Here is a 16,689-nt window from a genome sequence, read left to right as displayed (position 1 = left end):
GAGTTCGTGTACGGCTTCCACCTCATAACTCATGGAAGGCTGACGTGTGGGGCTAGGGAGATGAGCGTGGGCTCAGCTACTGGATTCCTCAGATCTCCTCATTACACAAGAAATCATTGTGCCTGGACCCATGAGGACAGAGACCTACCTTCCCTTAGGCCGATGACCTCAGGCCTCCATGGCCCTAGGAGACCTAGGGCATCAGAGTGAGGCGGTCTCGCCCCCACACCCACAGGTCTGGATCAAAAGCCTGGATCTAGAAGACAAGCGGCCCCATGAGAACACAACTTCCAGATGGGCCCTGCCCCCGCGACCCCCGACCTGCTCCCTCCTGTTGTCCAGACCCTTAATTCTTTCTGGTCCCAAATCCCCATGTCCCTCGCTGCACCTCCTCTCTCTCCCACTGGGCCCCACACCCCAAATCCCTCCAGCCAACCTACCTCTTCACACTCTTCTCGGGACACCCTGGTCCTCCAGTTCATGGATCGTATAAATTGGAATCTCAGTTTGTGGAACAAGGGTCGCTCGGACCGGTTCTTCCCATAGAGGAATGAAAAGATGGCCTGTTTGGGGGCCTGGTTATCCTCTTCCATATCACTGGCCAGGTAGCTGGAGAGAGACATCAGGTGGCTGGTCAGGAGCAGGACGGGAAAGATGCCCCTCCGCCATCTGAGCTCAGCTTCCCAGCAACACACAGGTTGCTTATTACCCAGTGTCACAGAGTGCCACTCAGTCATCAAGAGGGCATGTCTGGAATATTAGATTGGCAGCTGACTTATCCACAGAGACCTGGCAGGCCAGAAAGAGCTGGCATCATATTTTCAGAGTTCTAAATGAGAAAAACATGCAGCCAAGAATACTATATCCATCTAGGCTATCATTGAAAATAGAAGGAGAGATTAAAAGCTTCCAGGACAAACAAAAACTGAAAGAATTTGCAAACACCAAACCACCTCTACAGGAAATATCAAAACGGGTCCTCTAAGCAAAGAGAGACCCTACAAGGGGTAGATCAGAAAGGAACAGAGACCATATACAGTAACAGTCACCTTACAGGCAATACAATGGCACTAAATTCATATCTCACAATAGTTACCCTGAATGTTAATGGGCTAAATGCCCCTGTCAAAAGACACAGGGTATCAGAAACGATAAAAAACAAAACCCATCTATATGTTGCCTCCAAAAAACTCATTTTAAGCCTGAAGACACCTCCAGATTTAAAGTGAGAGGGTGGAATAGAATTTATCATGCTAATGGACATCAGAAGAAAGCAGGAGTGGCAATCCTTATATCAGATCAACTAGATTTTAAGACAAAGACTATAATAAGAGATGAGGTAGGACACTATATCAACTCAAATGGTCTGCCCAACAAGAAGATCTAACAATTTTAAATATCTATGCCCCCAACGTGGGAGCAGCCAACTATATAAACCAATTAATATCCAAATCAAAGAAACACATAAACAATAATACAATAATAGTAGGGGACTTTAACACTCCCCTCACTGAAATGGACAGATCATTCAAGAAAAAGATCAGCAAGGAAATAAAGGACTTAAACGACACCCTGGACCAGGTGGACATCACAGATATATTCAGAACTTTTCATCCCAAAGCAACAGAATACACATTGTTCTCCAGTGCACATGGAACATTCTCCAGAATAGATCACATCCTCGGTCCTAAATCAGGACTCAACCGGTATCAAAATATTGGGATCATTCCCTGCATATTTTCAGACCACAATGCTCTGAAGCTAGAACTCAACCACAAAAGGAAGTTTGGAAAGAACCCAAATACATGGAGACTAAACAGCATCCTTCTTCTAAATTAAAGAAGAATTGAGAAAAATCATGGAAACAAATGATAATGAAAATACAATGGTTCCAATCTGTGGGACACAACAAAGGCAGTCCTGAGAGGAAAATATATAGCTGTACAAGCCTTTCTCAAGAAACAAGAAAGGTCTCAGGTACACAACCTAACCCTACACCTAAAGGAGCTGGAGAGAGAACAAGAAAGAAACCCTACGCCCAGCAGGAGAAGAGAAATCATAAAGATCAGAGCAGAAATCAATGAAATAGAAACCAAAAAACAATAGAACAAATCAACGAAACTAGGAGCTGGTTCTTTGAAAGAATTAATAAAATTGATAAACCCCTGGCCCGACTTATCCAAAAGAAAAGAGAAAGGACCGAAATAAATAAAATCATGAATGAAAGAGGAGAGATCACAACTAACACCAAAGAAATACAAACTATTATAAGAACATACTATGAGCAACTCTATGCCAACAAATTTGACAATCTGGAAGAAATGGATGCATTCCTAGAAACATATAAAGTACCACAACTGAACCAGGAAGAAATAGAAAGCCTGAACAGACCCATTACCAGTAAGGAGATTGAAACAGTCATTAAAAATCTCCAAACAAACAAAAGCCCAGGGCCAGACGGCTTCCCGGGCAAATTCTACCAAACATTTAAAGAAGAACTAATTCCTATTCTCCTGAAACTGTTCCAAAAAATAGAAATGGAAGGAAAACTTCCAAACTCATTTTATGAGGCCAGCATCACCTTGATCCCAAAACCAGACAAGGATCCCATCAAAAAAGAGAGCTATAGACCAATATCCTTGATGAACACAGATGCGAAAATACTCAACAAAATACTAGCCAATAGGATTCAACAGTACATTAAAAGGATTATTCACCACGACCAAGTGGGATTTACTCCAGGGCTGCAAGGTTGGTTCAACATCTGCAAATCAGTCAATGTGATACAACACATCAATAAAGGAAAGAACAAGAACCATATGATACTCTCAATAGATGCTGAAAAAGCATTTGACAAAGTACAGCATCCCTTCCTGATCAAAACTCTTCAAAGTGTAGGGATAGAGGGCACATACGTCAATATCATCAAAGCCATCTATGAAAAACCCACTGCCAATATCATTCTCAATGGAGAAAAACTGAAAGCTTTTTCGCTAAGGTCCGGAACACGGCAGGGATGTCCATTATCACCACTGCTATTCAACATAGTACTAGAGGTCCTAGCCTCAGCAATCAGACAACAAAAGGAAATTAAAGGCATCCAAATCGGCAAAGAAGAAGTCAAAATATCACTCTTCGCAGATGATATGATACTATATGTGGAAAACCCAAAAGACTCCACTCCAAAACTGCTAGAACTTATACAGGAATTCAGTAAAGTGTCAGGATATAAAATCAATGCACAGAAATCAGTTGCATTTCTCTACACCAACAGCAAGACAGAAGAAAGAGAAATTAAGGAGTCAATCCCAATTACAATTGCACCCAAAACCATAAGATACCTAGGAATAAACCTAACCAAAGAGGCACAGAATCTATACTCAAAAAACTATTAAGTACTCATGAAAGAAATTGAGGAAGACAGAGAGAAATGGAAAAATGTTCCATGCTCCTAGATAGGAAGAATAAATATTGTGAAAATGTCCATGCTACCTAAAGCAATCTACACATTTAATGCAATTCCTATCAGAGTACCATCCATCTTTTTCAAAGAAATGGAACAAATAATTCTAAAATTTATATGGAACGAGAAAAGACCTTGAATAGCCAAAGGGATATTGAAAAAGAAAGCCAAAGTTGGTGGCATCACAATTCCGGATTCAAGCTCTATTACAAAGCTGTCATCAAGACAGCATGGTACTGGCACAAAAACAGACACATAGATCAATGGAACAGAATAGAGCGCCCAGAAATAGACCCTCAACTCTACAGTCAACTAATCTTCGACAAAGCAGGAAAGACTGTCCAATGGAAAAAAGACAGCCTCTTCAATAAATGGTGCTGGGAAAATTGGACAGCCACATGCAGAAAAATGAAATTGGACCATTTCCTTACACCACACACGAAAATAGACTCGAAATGGATGAAGGACCTCAATGTGCGAAAGGAATCCATCAAAATCCTTGAGGAGAACACAGGCAGCAACCTCTTCAACCTCAGCAGCAGCAACATCTTCCTAGGAACAACGCCAAAGGCAAGGGAAGCAAGGGCAAAAATGAACTACTGGGATTTCATCAGGATCAAAAGCTTTTGCACAGCAAAGGAAACAGTTAACAAAATCAAAAGACAACTGACAGAATGGGAGAAGATATTTGCAAACGACATATCAGATAAAGGACTAGTGTCCAGAATCTATAAAGAACTTAGCAAACTCAACACCCAAAGAACAAATAATCCAATCAAGAAATGGGCAGAGGACATGAACAGACATTTCTGCAAAGAAGACATCCAGAGGGCCAACAGACACATGAAAAAGTGCTCCATATCACTCGGCATCAGGGAAATACAAATCAAAACCACAATGAGATACCACCTCACGCCAGTCAGAATAGCTAAAATCAATAAGTCAGGAAATGACAGATGCTGGCGAGGATGCGGAGAAAGGGGAACCCTCCTACACTGTTGGTGGGAATGCAAGCTGGTGCAGCCACTCTGGAAAACAGCATGGAGGTTCCTCAAAATGTTGAAAATAGAACTGCCCTATGACCCAGCAATTGCACTACTGGGTATTTACCCTAAAGATACAAACGTAGTGATCCAAAGGGGCATGTACACCCGAATGTTTATAGCAGCAATGTCCACAATAGTCAAACTATGGAAAGAACCTAGATGTCCATCAACAGATGAATGGATCAAGAGGATGTGGTATATATACACAATGGAATACTATGCAGCCATCAAAAGAAATGAAATCTTGCCATTTGCGACAACATGGATGGAACTAGAGCGTATCATGCTTAGCGAAATAAGTCAAGCAGAGAAAGACAACTATCATATGATCTCCCTGATATGAGGAAGTGGTGATGCAACATGGGGGCTTAAGTGGGTAGAAGAAGAATCAATGAAACAAGATGGAATTGGGAGGGAGACAAATCATAAGTGACTGTTAATCTCACAAAACAAACAGAGGGTTGCTGGGGGGAGGGGGTTGGGAGAAGGAGGTGGGATTATGGATATTGGGGAGGGCATGTGCTTTGGTGAGAGCTGTGACGTGTGTAAACCTGGTGATTCACAGACCTGTACCCCTGGGGATAAAAATATATTTTTATAAAAAATTAAAAATAAAAAAATTTTAAAAAAGGAAGGCATGGCTCGGCAGAGACTTCTCCTAGCTTGAGGATGGAGAGGGAACTCAATGGGAAGCCTGAGGGCATGTCCTGTGGGGGAACACCCACACCCACCCCTTCCCTTTAGCGAGTTTGTGCATAAACCTGTCTTCCCATAGAGCAAGGCCATATACATCTCTCATGGGCAGGAGCTGACCCTGTTCTATTCTGTAACCATGACTTTCCTACCAAATGAGTAATACAGGACTGGGTTCATTGGATGCATTAATTCAACACGCACTTCTTGAACCTCTCTTCCCATTGCCTCATGTCCTTGGTCCATAAGGTGTACTCTATATGTATTTGTTGAATGAATAAATGATGCTTTTTCTCATGTTCAAGTGCAATACTGATCACCTCCTAGTCCCAACATAACTTAAACCTATGCAAAACAGAAGTAATTCTGCAGTGCTTTGAGAGTGTGGTAATATGTTGACAAGTCCTGCAGGCATCGAGTCTAATGGGATTGGGGAAGGGGACAGGGGGGTGGAGCGGTGAGTGGATAGGCAATAACCATAGTCCAGAATCTCCATGACACTCGGATTTTAACAGAAGTGCTTCTGCGGTGCAGAAGTCAGGGAGGTTGGCGGGGCGGGGAAGGGGGGAGCATCTGAAGATTTGGGAGTTGAAGTTGACCTTGAGGACAAGTTGTTTTCCTCAGGTATAGGTGCAAAATTACCTAGACAGAAAACGCAATATAGGAAGAGAGGGGAGTGTCCTTAGAAGGTTGAAACACCAAGGGGATGAGCAAATCGGACGAAGATGAAAGGGTTGGATCCAATCTCAGAAGCCTTGCCTTGACCCAGAACACCACTGGCCCTGGAGAGTGGATGAGGAGACCAGAGCTTTGAAGGACTACATGCACCTAGCGCCCACAGGCTTGGGGACAGTGTTGTAAGACACACCCGCGGAAACACTCACAACAGATCTGTGGTATGTCTTGGGGGCGTGAATCGAGGCATTTGTGCTGGGAATTCGTAGAGGAAAACAATTATGCTTGGTATCGCCGTTGGAAGGGGACAGACGGAGGATCAGGACCGGCTGCTTCGCTAGTCTGTTTGCTCAGGGCAGGGCCGTGTCCGTTCCTTCCTTCTGTCCTCTTAGAAGGGTCTTCTGTTTGCTTCTCCTGGCTGACGTCAGGGATGTTTGTGTTTACAAGGAACAGTCTAAAAAACACTATACTATAATCCCATCGTTTTTATACACGGGGTCAACAGTGTTTTTAAAAAGTAGGGTAATAAACAGTTACAAATGGTTTAAAAAAAAAAAGTAGATGAAAGGTTAGGGTCCCACTTTCCCCCTCCATCCAACCAGGTAGCGAATTCTACTGGGGGATGAGACAAAAATACTCACAGGGCTATGAAGAAATGGATTCGCTGGTACTGCCAGGAGAAGAGGCCAGCACGGCTGAAGTAAGCTATGACCATAGACAGGAGATACTGGCGGCAAGAGGAGAGACAGTGTCAGAGAGAGGTCACATCCTGGGCGAGGAAAACCAGTGGGGGATGGGGACAGGAGGCTGGAGCAGGTGCTCCCGCTTTGACAGACTGGGTGAATTTGCTTATTTGGTGTCAACAGGTTGGTTGCAAACCAAAGAAGTCAAGGGAAGGGCTGTTGGTGCTCCCAGGATAGCAAGCTGTGCTGGTCTGAGGGCTTGTCTTCAGGACAGCCAGCCTCTGGAGGGTCTCTGAGAAGCTGGAGCCAAGGGAGCCCCACCCAAGAGCTAAGAGAGAAGGGACTTAAGGTGGCAACAGCCTGAGGAGCACCCCTGGGACTCAGGTCCCAGAGGACCTGCAGGAAACAACGAGGTCCCCAGCGGGAAGTGTTGGCAGGATGAGGTTGGAGACAGGGTTTTGGAGGCATCGCCCTGCCCCAGGACAGATGTTGGAGCAAGAACATATCTGAGTGGAGAACAATGATACCTTGTCGGATACGCTCAGATTTTTGTCCCAGGCCAGAAATTTTTGAATGACAGGATCCTCTGTGAAAAGAGGGCATAGGTCAGGTTGACAAGCAGAATGGGGTTCCTGTGGGAGCCTCCAGGGCAAAGAGGAGAATGATGCCTCTCCTGGGGAACTTCCAGGATGTGGCCAGCGGTTAGGCTGATGGGCAAAAGGGAGCAAAGACCAGTCACCGCCCAGGGAAATTTGGTGGCTTCTGGCGTGGGGAGGCTGAGGGAGCACACCTGTAAGATTGGATGGGAGGTCAACAGGGACGCTGTCTCATCATGCATGGACATGCCACTGCGGAGACCACAGTCATTCCCTGTCATTTTCTCATCCCACAGTGACATAAGGGTCTAAAGATGGCATGTCATTTCCACACCCCCTGCCCAACTCCACACACACAGCCAAAGACATTTAGAGTTAAAAGGCCAATAAGGGGAACCTGGGTGGCTCCATGGGTTAAAGCCTCTGCCTTCGGCTCACATCATGATCCCAGGGTTCTGGGATCGAGCCCCACATCAGACACTCTCCTCAATGGGGAGCCTGCTTTTCCCCTCTTTTTCTGTCTGCCTCTGCCTGATTGTGATCTCTCTCTCTCTCTCTGTCAAATAAATAAATAAAATATCAAAAAAAAAAAAAAAAGCTAAAGACCAATAAGAACTAAGACATCTCAGGAGTGTAACTGAGACCAAGCTTTCTCATCCCAAGTACAGACCTTTCTCCAAGTCTCACCTAATCCTCTGTCATTTTTATGTGTCCCAGTGACGGATCATTATAGAGTCCTCCAAGGATGGAGAGCTCACCAAACTTCACAGAATTCTTTTTCACTGGAAAATTCTATTCCATTGGAAGCTTCTTGAATTTAAAGAGAAAATGGAAGCGGGTTGGAGGAGATCTTCTTACCAAGCAACTTTTTGAAGACCTCGTGGTGTTCAGGGAGCACTGAAGACACCCGCTGTCTCTTCAACTTCATCTTGAGGCCACACAGTGACTCCACGACCCAGATGTCCTCAGTGCCAGAGCCTGTCTCCTCATCTGACTCATCCCTTCCTCTCTTCCTTGTGGGGGACTCAGGCATGGGGAGGGGGTCTACCCAGGGGGCTGAGTGAAGAAACCAGGCTACAGTATAAGGCTTTTGTCTTTGGAATTCAGCCACCCCTTCTCCCCCTCCAAAAACCCCAACTTCCCCTTCATTCTCTCCAGCCTTCCTGACAATTGACATCTCCCCAACCATGTTTCCATCTTTCTCCTTTGTTGATACACATCTGTCCCCATTCATCTTTGGCACTGTTTCACCACCCCCATCCTCAAAATTTCATTGTAGATAACTTCTCCCCTGGGAATAATGACATAATTTCCTCTCTTCCTTTACCTCCTCTTTGGACCTCATCTCCTAACCCTCTTTCCCTGCTTCTTGGGTATTCCTTCCATGGTTACAGTTTTGTCCCCAACTCCTATACTTTCCTCCTCCAATCCCCGGCTTTCTGGATCTCTCCTGTCACACACACCCTACTCAGACACTCCTTCCTGACTTTTGTACCCATTCCTCTTTACTAGCCAAGCCTCTCAAGTCCCTTCCTCTTCCTCCTTTCTCACCTGATGGTCCTGGGATTTCATCATCCACCACATTGAAGGGGTACCCTGAGGTGCTAGGCTGGGGACTCTGGTCCTCAGACTGGGAATGCGGTTGATTAGGTTGATCATCAGCCATGATTTCTCCCTAGCTCTTTCTGGCCTCCCAGAAACCTGAGACCCTTTCTGGGCAAATTCCGACTGAACACAAGCCCTTGATCCCTTCTCCAAGCTGGGGCAAAGCCAGGAGTGGCGAAAAGGTCTGTGAAGATACAGTTGTCCACCTCTGCTGCCAAGCACCATGGAATCTGGTCCTTCCAATCAGGAAGGTCGGAAGCCTCTGATGTCACAGGTCATTCCAGCCTGGCAACCAGTTTGAAGGGAAACACGTAACTGCCACCCTGGTGTCCAGTTTGGGATCTCGAGGTAAGGGCTGTTTCCAGCCACCGACCCAGCCTTGGACCATCCTCCAAAACTGTCCTCGAGGGGTCTGGATCGCTCTCTCCAGCAGATGCCCGGCTCTCTCCCCTCTTGGCACATGTTGGGCTCTCTCCATCCTTCCTATTCCTAATTCAGGGCACAATCTGGTGGGAGAAGGAGGAAAGAGACAAGGGAATTTGGGATCGGCCGAAACGTAAGAACTTACAAGACAGACATAAGTATGTCAAGAAGGTTCCAGGTACATGGACTTGTTGGAATTAAAAGTTAGTTTAAGGGACACCTGGGTGGCTCAGTTGGTTAAGCGGCTGCCATCGGCTCAGGTCACAATCCTCTTCCTGGAATTGAGTCCCACATCAGGCTCCTGGCTCGGCGGGGAGCCTGCTTCTCCCTCTGCCTCTGCCTGCCTCTCTGCCTGTGCTCACTCGCTCCCTCTCCCTCTCTCTCTCTGACAAATAAATAAATAATTTTTTTAAAAAAAAGTTAGTTTAAATCGCTTAATTTGGTAGACTTCTTCTGCTCCATGTTTTACTGACATTGTGTTGGCGGTGGGGGTTCTGTGGTGGGGGAGCACTCACGCTCTCCTCTGAGGCATCTCTGAGCCCAAGAGACATTTTGGGAACCTGAATGGGTAGATAACTGTACCTGTGTTCTCACACAATCAGACGGTGTCTACAACTTAAGAAGTCCCTGGACCACCCAAAACCTGCCCCTTGATCGCAATTAATCAGCTCTAGTCTGCATCTGAAATTTGTAAGCCCGTGTATCACTCTCGACCCAGAAACTTCATGACCACTTGTGTATCTTTTGAACAAAATGCCACATGCACAAAAAGGCTAGATGGAAAAATCTCCCGTTTAAGGCAGAATCTGTTTAACCAAGAAGGTGGGAAGCATGTGGGAGCGCAGACGCCGTCACGGAGGTCTTGGCCAGCTGTCCATTAACATCAGAGGAAGCCTCTTCCCAACCTCCTACCAACTACCTCTGCTTCTCACCTGTGCATCTGAATCTTGCTCACTCTCTCCTCCTGTGTTAAAATAACAGGACTGAAAATTTACCATTTTAACCATTTTTGAGGGTATGATTTGGTAGCAGTATGCAGCTTCGGGTCTCTGTGCGACCATCAGCACCATCCTTCTCCAGAACTTTTTCGTCTTCCCTTAAACTGAAACTCTGCACCCACTGAAGGAGAACTCCCCCTTCTCCCCTCCCCTAGCCCCTGGCAAGCACCATTCCACTTTCTGTCTCTAGAGATTGGGCTATTTCAGATAGCTCCTATCAGTAGAATCATGCAGTATTTTATGTGTATGTTTCTGATTTATTTCATTCAACAAAATGTCTTCCAAGCTCCTTTGTGTTATATTGTGTGACAGAATTCCTTCCTTTTTAAAGATGAATAATATCCATTCTGTGTGTGTGTATGTTTGCATTTTACATGTTCCTTTCACAATCATATAAGAACAGTGATACATACATACCATTTTCAGTTTATCCATCCATCTGTTGATGGACGCCAGTATTGAGTCCACATTTTGGGTAAGCCTTGCTTTCGATCCATTTTATGAACTTGGATGAAAAACACATCTTTAATTCAGGATGTGCCTCAAGTTTTATTTTGCACTTCGATCAAACTTACGGATAGCTAAGGAGCCCAGTCCAAGCATAAATAAAGTCAAACCAGTTCACCCAGAAAACCATATGGAGGTTTCTCCAAAGATTTTAAAAAACCAAACGAACAAACCCCAAAAAACCAGAAATACCATATAATCTGGCACTCTTTTGGCCGGGTATACATCCAAAGGAAATGAAAACAGGATATTAAAGAACTATCTGCCCTCCTGTGTTCATTGCACCATTACTCACAATACCCAAGATAGGAAAACTACCCTGGTGTCCGTCAACGGAGGCGGGCATAAAGAGGATGTGACGTCCATACACAGGTAGCTGTAGATTGGTATTTGTATAGAGGTGAGAAAGTAGGAAATCCTGCCATTCGTGACAACATGGATGGACCTTGAGGGCATTATGTGGAATGAAATAAGACTGACAGAGAAAGACAAATACTGCGTGGTAACATTTATATGGGAAATCTTAAAAAACAACAAAAAGTCAAACTCAGAGAAACAGAAGGTTAAAAAAAAAAAAAAATAAAAGGAGGTTGCCAGGGGTGGGGAAGGTGGAGGAACTAGGGAGAGGCTGGTAAAAAAAAGAAAACTTTTCAGTGAGAAGATGAAGTCTACAGATCTCATATCAGACACAGTAACTGCACACAACATAGCAGGCTCCCCACCGAGCAGAGAGCCCGATGCGGGGCTCAATCCCAGGATACTGAGACCATGACCCGAGCTGAAGGCAGAGGCTTTAACCCACTGCCACCTAGGCACCTCTGGGATTGTTTTCTAGAACAAGGGATGTGATGCGCTAAAGACTGAAGCAAAACCCCAGGATTCACCTCGGCTGCTCTGATTCAAGTCCTCTGTCCTCTTCACGATGTCCCTTCTCCATCTGCTCAGACTCCTGTTGGTAGACAATCTGGAGAACATAAGCCAGCAGTTAGAATATGCTTGTCGAAAAGATGGGGGCGGTGAGGGTGCCTGGGTGGCTCAGTGGGTTATGCCGCTGCCTTCGGCTCAGGTCATGATCTCAGCGTCCTGGGATCGTGGCCCGCGTCAGGCTCTCTGCTCAGCAGGGAGCATGCTTCCCTCTCTCTCTCTCTCTGTCTGCCTCTCTGTCTACTTGTGATCTCTCTCTGTCAAATAAATAAATAAAATAAAATCAAATAAGATGGGGGCGGTGAGAATGGGAAAGTAATGGTTTTGTTACAAAGCAGCACATGCCCTTGTGCAAATCCACCTGCCTTCAGGGTCCCATCTCTTCAACCTATAAAATAAAATATGTAGATAAGATGACCTGTAAGCGTTCTGCCCATGTTAACATAACCAAGGCAGTGAGGAAGCAAACTGGACAAGACCAGGGACGCCAAGGCTAGGGTAAAATTGTGTGCTTCCGTCCAAGCCCCCTTCCTTCGTGTGTTGAAGTCCTAACCCCTGGTACCTCAGAACGTGATGTTTTCTTCTTCTTTTTCTTTTCTTTCTTTTTTGGCGTTGGGTCTCTACGGAGGAAAATGAAGGTAAAATGAAGCCTTAGGGAGGACATCGTGATCTCAAGGTCATGAGCCCCAAGCTAGGCAGGGCACTCAGCAGGTAGTCTGCTTCTTTCTCTCTCTCTCTCTCTCTCTCTCTTTGTGTCTCCCCCTCTGCCCGCCCCTTGGTCATGCACTCCCTCTCTAAAATAAATATATAACTCTTAAAAAAAAAAAAGTAAAATTTGGATACAGAGACTCCCAGGTAGAGAGAAGAGAGTGTGATGATACATAGAAAGGGGACAGTTGGCTACAAGCCAAGGAGAGAGGATGGGACCGAGCCCCCGCAGCCCCCCCAACCCTGCCAAGGAACTAGGCCTGCCCACACCTGGATCTCAGTCTCCCAGCCTCCAGAACATGGAGATAATTCATCTCTGTTGTTAAGGCCCCTGGGTTGTCTTACTTTGTTGCAGCTTCCCTGTGAACCCATCCACCAGTATTTTGCATAAGAGGGAATTCAGATTCAGTCACTTCCCTCACACTTCTGTGGCCCCTTCCATTAAAGCAAGCCATGTCCCAAGGCTTCAAAGAAGAACTAATTCTTTCATACAGATTAGAAACTTGAGCGTTCATAGCCTCTGACATTTCCTGGTCACCGCGAATGTGCTAGTTTGGGGGCAAAAAATGGATGAAAGACTTTAAGAGAAGAATGATTCTCAAATCTTGAGGATGGTTGCCAGTTATCTTCATAAAATTGATGTGTTAAAGAGAAACAGGAGCCAACACAGGCAATTACTTAGAAAATTAAGGGCTAGAAAGGCTTCTTCAAGTATGGTGTCAAAACAGAAGAAAAGTAGGAAGAGAAAGTGAGGGTCATCTGGGGGGCTTGCATGGTTAAGCATCTGCCTTTGGCTCACATCATAGTCCCAGAGTCCTGGGATCGAATTCCACATCAGGGCTCCCTGTTTAGCAAGGAGGCTGCTTCTCCTTTTGCCTCTGCCTCTCTCTCTCTCTCTCTGATGAATAAATAAATAAAAATCTTTAAAAACATTATGTCCATATGGCAGAAAATAAAAGTAAAACATTAAGTTCAAAAGGTCAATGACAAAATGGGGGAAATATTTGTACTTAATACAAATACAAAAAGAGAAAGCTTTATATTTTAAATACTAATAAATGAAGAGATCTTAATGAAGCCACATTAAAAGGTATAGATCTGGGGCACCTGGGTAGCTCAGTCGGTTAAGTGTCTGCCTTTGGCTCAGGTTTTGACCCTGGGGTTCTAGGATAGAGACCAGCATTAGGCTCCCTGCTTAGCGTGTAGTCTGCTTCTCCCTCTCCCTCTGCTGACCCCGCTTGTGCCCTTTCTCTGTCAAATAAATAAATAATATGTATATATATTTTAAAGGTACAGGTCCACGGGCGCATGGGTGGCCCAGTGGGTTAAAGCCCCTGTCTTTGGCTCAGGTCATGATCCCAGGGTCCTGGGATTGAGCCCCATGTCAGGTTCTCTGCTCAGCAGGGAGGCTGCTCCCCCGCCCCCCCTCTCTCTACCTGCCTCTCTGCCTATTTGTGATCTCTGTCTGTCAAATAAACAAATAAAATCTTTAAAAAATAAAAAAAATGGTGCAGATCTGGTACTTCTGTCCCAGACAGAATCACAGGGTTCAGATTTGCCTTCCCTGCTTAAAGAAGTTTCTAGGAGGGGGAAATATATGAATATATGAAATGACAGGTTTTAGTCATTTGGAGAGAGGAGGGAGCCCCCAAGAGCTTCCAGTTCACCGCCCAGAGAGTTATCTAGGCTGAGGTATGTGGCAGGGGTCCTGGGGGTGCCCAGGATGTCTCTGAGTTGCAGGGACAGAGTTGTATGGTGAGGGGGAGGGGGGCATGACAGCCAGAGTTCACAGGCAGAGAACCAGAGTGGACAGAGAGGCAGGAGGGTGTCCCAGTCTTCAGGTGAGCAGGTCAGTGCCTATGGGGGAGACAAGGGCTGGAGGCCAGGACCCAATAGACGGGGCAGGCGGGGGCTCTGCCTGTCTTCCCCAAGGTGCTCAGCATAGCTTCCTTCCTTTACCTGCCGAAAATGGAAAAGAACACAGAAGAAATGTGCCTGGAGGTTTTCCAGTCTTGGGCCTATAGGGGAAGTGTGGTCACCTCTCATGAATTCCAGCCTTCTGTTGGTGAGAAGTCTGTTGGTGGGAATTCGGGCACAGACCACACTTGCTAGCAGCAAGAGCTGGGCAGGACTTCCGACTACACAGCCACAGCCAGGGCGGACAGAGCAGCTTCCGGAGAAGCATTCCTTTTGTGCAGGATTAGTTTGATGCAACTCCTCAGTGAGAGAAATCAGGAATGGGTTATGTGCCCATCATTAGCATAAATCAGTACTATTACCTTTGGAACGAGTGTTACCTGGAGAAAACTTCCTCTGTGGATTTTGTATGTATCTAAATCTCCTAGAAGCTAAACCATTTTCTTGCTAGCATGGTAACAGGGGATGGTTGTTCTTAAGGGCCTGGGAGCCATCTCTTTGAAATGTAAACCTCAAGGAAGGTAGTGTCTCTCTGTCACCAGGACAGTTAAGGGTGGGCCCTAGACACCTAGCTCTGAGCTTTAATGACCTGTTTGTCAGAAATGGGTAAGTAGTTTTCTTTTTCCTTTGGACAGAGACAACTGGCACGGATGGGCACCAAGATGACATGGTACATTTAGGATGAACAATGAAAAACTTATACCAAATGCCGCTGGCAAGTCCTGTGACCCTGAAACAGGTGTATTGTTTTGCTGGAGAACTTCTAGGTAATGGATTGTATCTGCCGAGCTGATTGAAAAGGCGAGGTTCATTTTTCTCCTTGCTGTCTTGTTAGTAGTTCGCCTGTGACATGCAACACAGTCTGGTTTAATGGTTATTTTACAATAGAACAGGGGAGTCTGGGTGGCTCAGTCAGTGGGGGGACTCTTGTTTTCAGCTCAGGACCAGATCTCAGGGTTGTGGGATCGAGTCCTGCATGGGGCTCCACACCCTGCACAGAGTCGGCTGAGGATTCACTCTCTAGCTCTCCCTCTGCCCCTCCCCCTGCTCTGTCTCTCTCTCTCTAAAATAAATCTTAAAAGAAAAAATAGCGTGGTTGTCCTTATTTCTATAGTTGCAGAGAGGATTTCTTGGATGGCAGGAGATTTTACTTTTAATCCTCACCACCCGCTACTGGTTAAGAAGCAATTGGCTAAGAAAAGGATTACATCATCTCACCAAAAAATACTGGTAAAGCATCGTCCTTGTGGTCCCATTTTTGAAAAATGACATTTTCAGCTAACATACACATAATTCTCTTTGATGCGCAAGATCTCGGGTATCTGGGTTTGTTTGGTTGGTTTGTGCGTGATTTCTGATTGTTCTACAGTTTTCATGCATTTGTTGTATAATCTGGACAATCTAAGTTTTCTATTTTCTTCCCCTTTCTTGGAGAAACCATGTGCCCATGGATGATAATACCTAATGTCATGACTGGATATTAATTGTACGGCGGCCCCGGGAGGTGGAGGAGGAGCAGCCCCCGCCCCGGAGTCCTCGGGAGCCTCGGGGCAGCTCGGCGTGTCCCGACGTGGTAGGTCGTGCGCTTGCGGGTCTTGCGGGGGGCGGGGCGGCGAGAGAGCGCGAGCGGCTGGACCTGGAGGGTTGGGCACTCCCCCGGGACTGGAGACTCGTGGGACTCAATGTTTCCCGGGAGCGCAGGGGGTTCCCGCCTTTCCCCCCCGACCCCTTGCTCCCCTGGTTCCCTGTCCAGTTTCCAGACGCGTCTGTAAGCGCGCAGGAGCATGTGCTGACCCCGCTGGGTTGTGCCCTGGGGCATCCCCCAGTGCAGGGCTGGACCAGCGTGCGTGGAGGAGTTGACAGGAGGAGACGGCCTGAGATGGGAGGGGGCTTGTTCTGGGTGTTGGCGTCGGGAGGTAGGCATGCTCGCAGGACTCAGCTCCTGGGCCCGGGTTCTGTTCTCTCTGTTACGGATTTTTTTTTTCAGTAAAAGATTCTTAAGTGCAGCGATAACGGAGTTAAGTGATCTCATGTAAAAACAAAAGTATGCCTTGATGCACGTTGATCCCACTTCAGAGAGCTGGTGTTTTCTGTTCCTGTGGATACCGTGCTTTTCAGCAGTTTGAATAGTCACAAAGAATGCGTGAACAGTGTAAGAGGGTTTTCTTTTCAACATTAATTTAAAGAAGGCAACCTCTTTGAAAAATTAATGGGTGTTTATATTAACCAATGAGAGAAACCTGCTAATCACCTCCTGATATGTGGGAGTGACAACAGCTCTACTCTGATGTTTCTCCTTTTCTCACATGTTTAGACCCTTCTGAGTGTTCACAGGATAGGAGCTTTCTTTGGTGGTTCTCACACAGGATGTTCCCACCTCGGCAAGCTGCATTACCCGTGATTTCTATTATTTCTTCTGCTTCCCTAGGTCAGCCGTTAACAGTCTGTATG

At 45.9% G+C, this 16,689-nt stretch overlaps 2 protein-coding genes across 2 annotated transcripts in view; one reads left to right on the top strand and one right to left on the bottom strand.

The window, feature by feature from the left end:
- RBAK (RB associated KRAB zinc finger) overlaps positions 1-16,689 on the top strand; it is an 813,856-nt gene that overhangs the window by 487,985 nt on the left and 309,182 nt on the right. The gene's annotated exons all lie outside the window — the stretch shown is intronic.
- On the bottom strand, positions 128-8,822 carry LOC309854206 (speedy protein E4-like; the record flags this gene model as incomplete). Its single annotated transcript, XM_082713032.1, has 6 exons — positions 128-256; positions 441-609; positions 6,519-6,604; positions 7,088-7,146; positions 8,015-8,212; positions 8,708-8,822. 6 exons carry the CDS (start codon positions 8,820-8,822, stop codon positions 194-196), a joined length of 690 nt encoding a protein of 229 aa, XP_082569158.1. The 3' UTR covers positions 128-193.

This window comes from Mustela nivalis, assembly GCF_964662115.1.
Source record: "Mustela nivalis genome assembly, chromosome: 19".
NCBI lineage: Eukaryota > Metazoa > Chordata > Mammalia > Carnivora > Mustelidae > Mustela > Mustela nivalis.
This window is presented reverse-complemented; position numbering and strand designations above follow the sequence as displayed.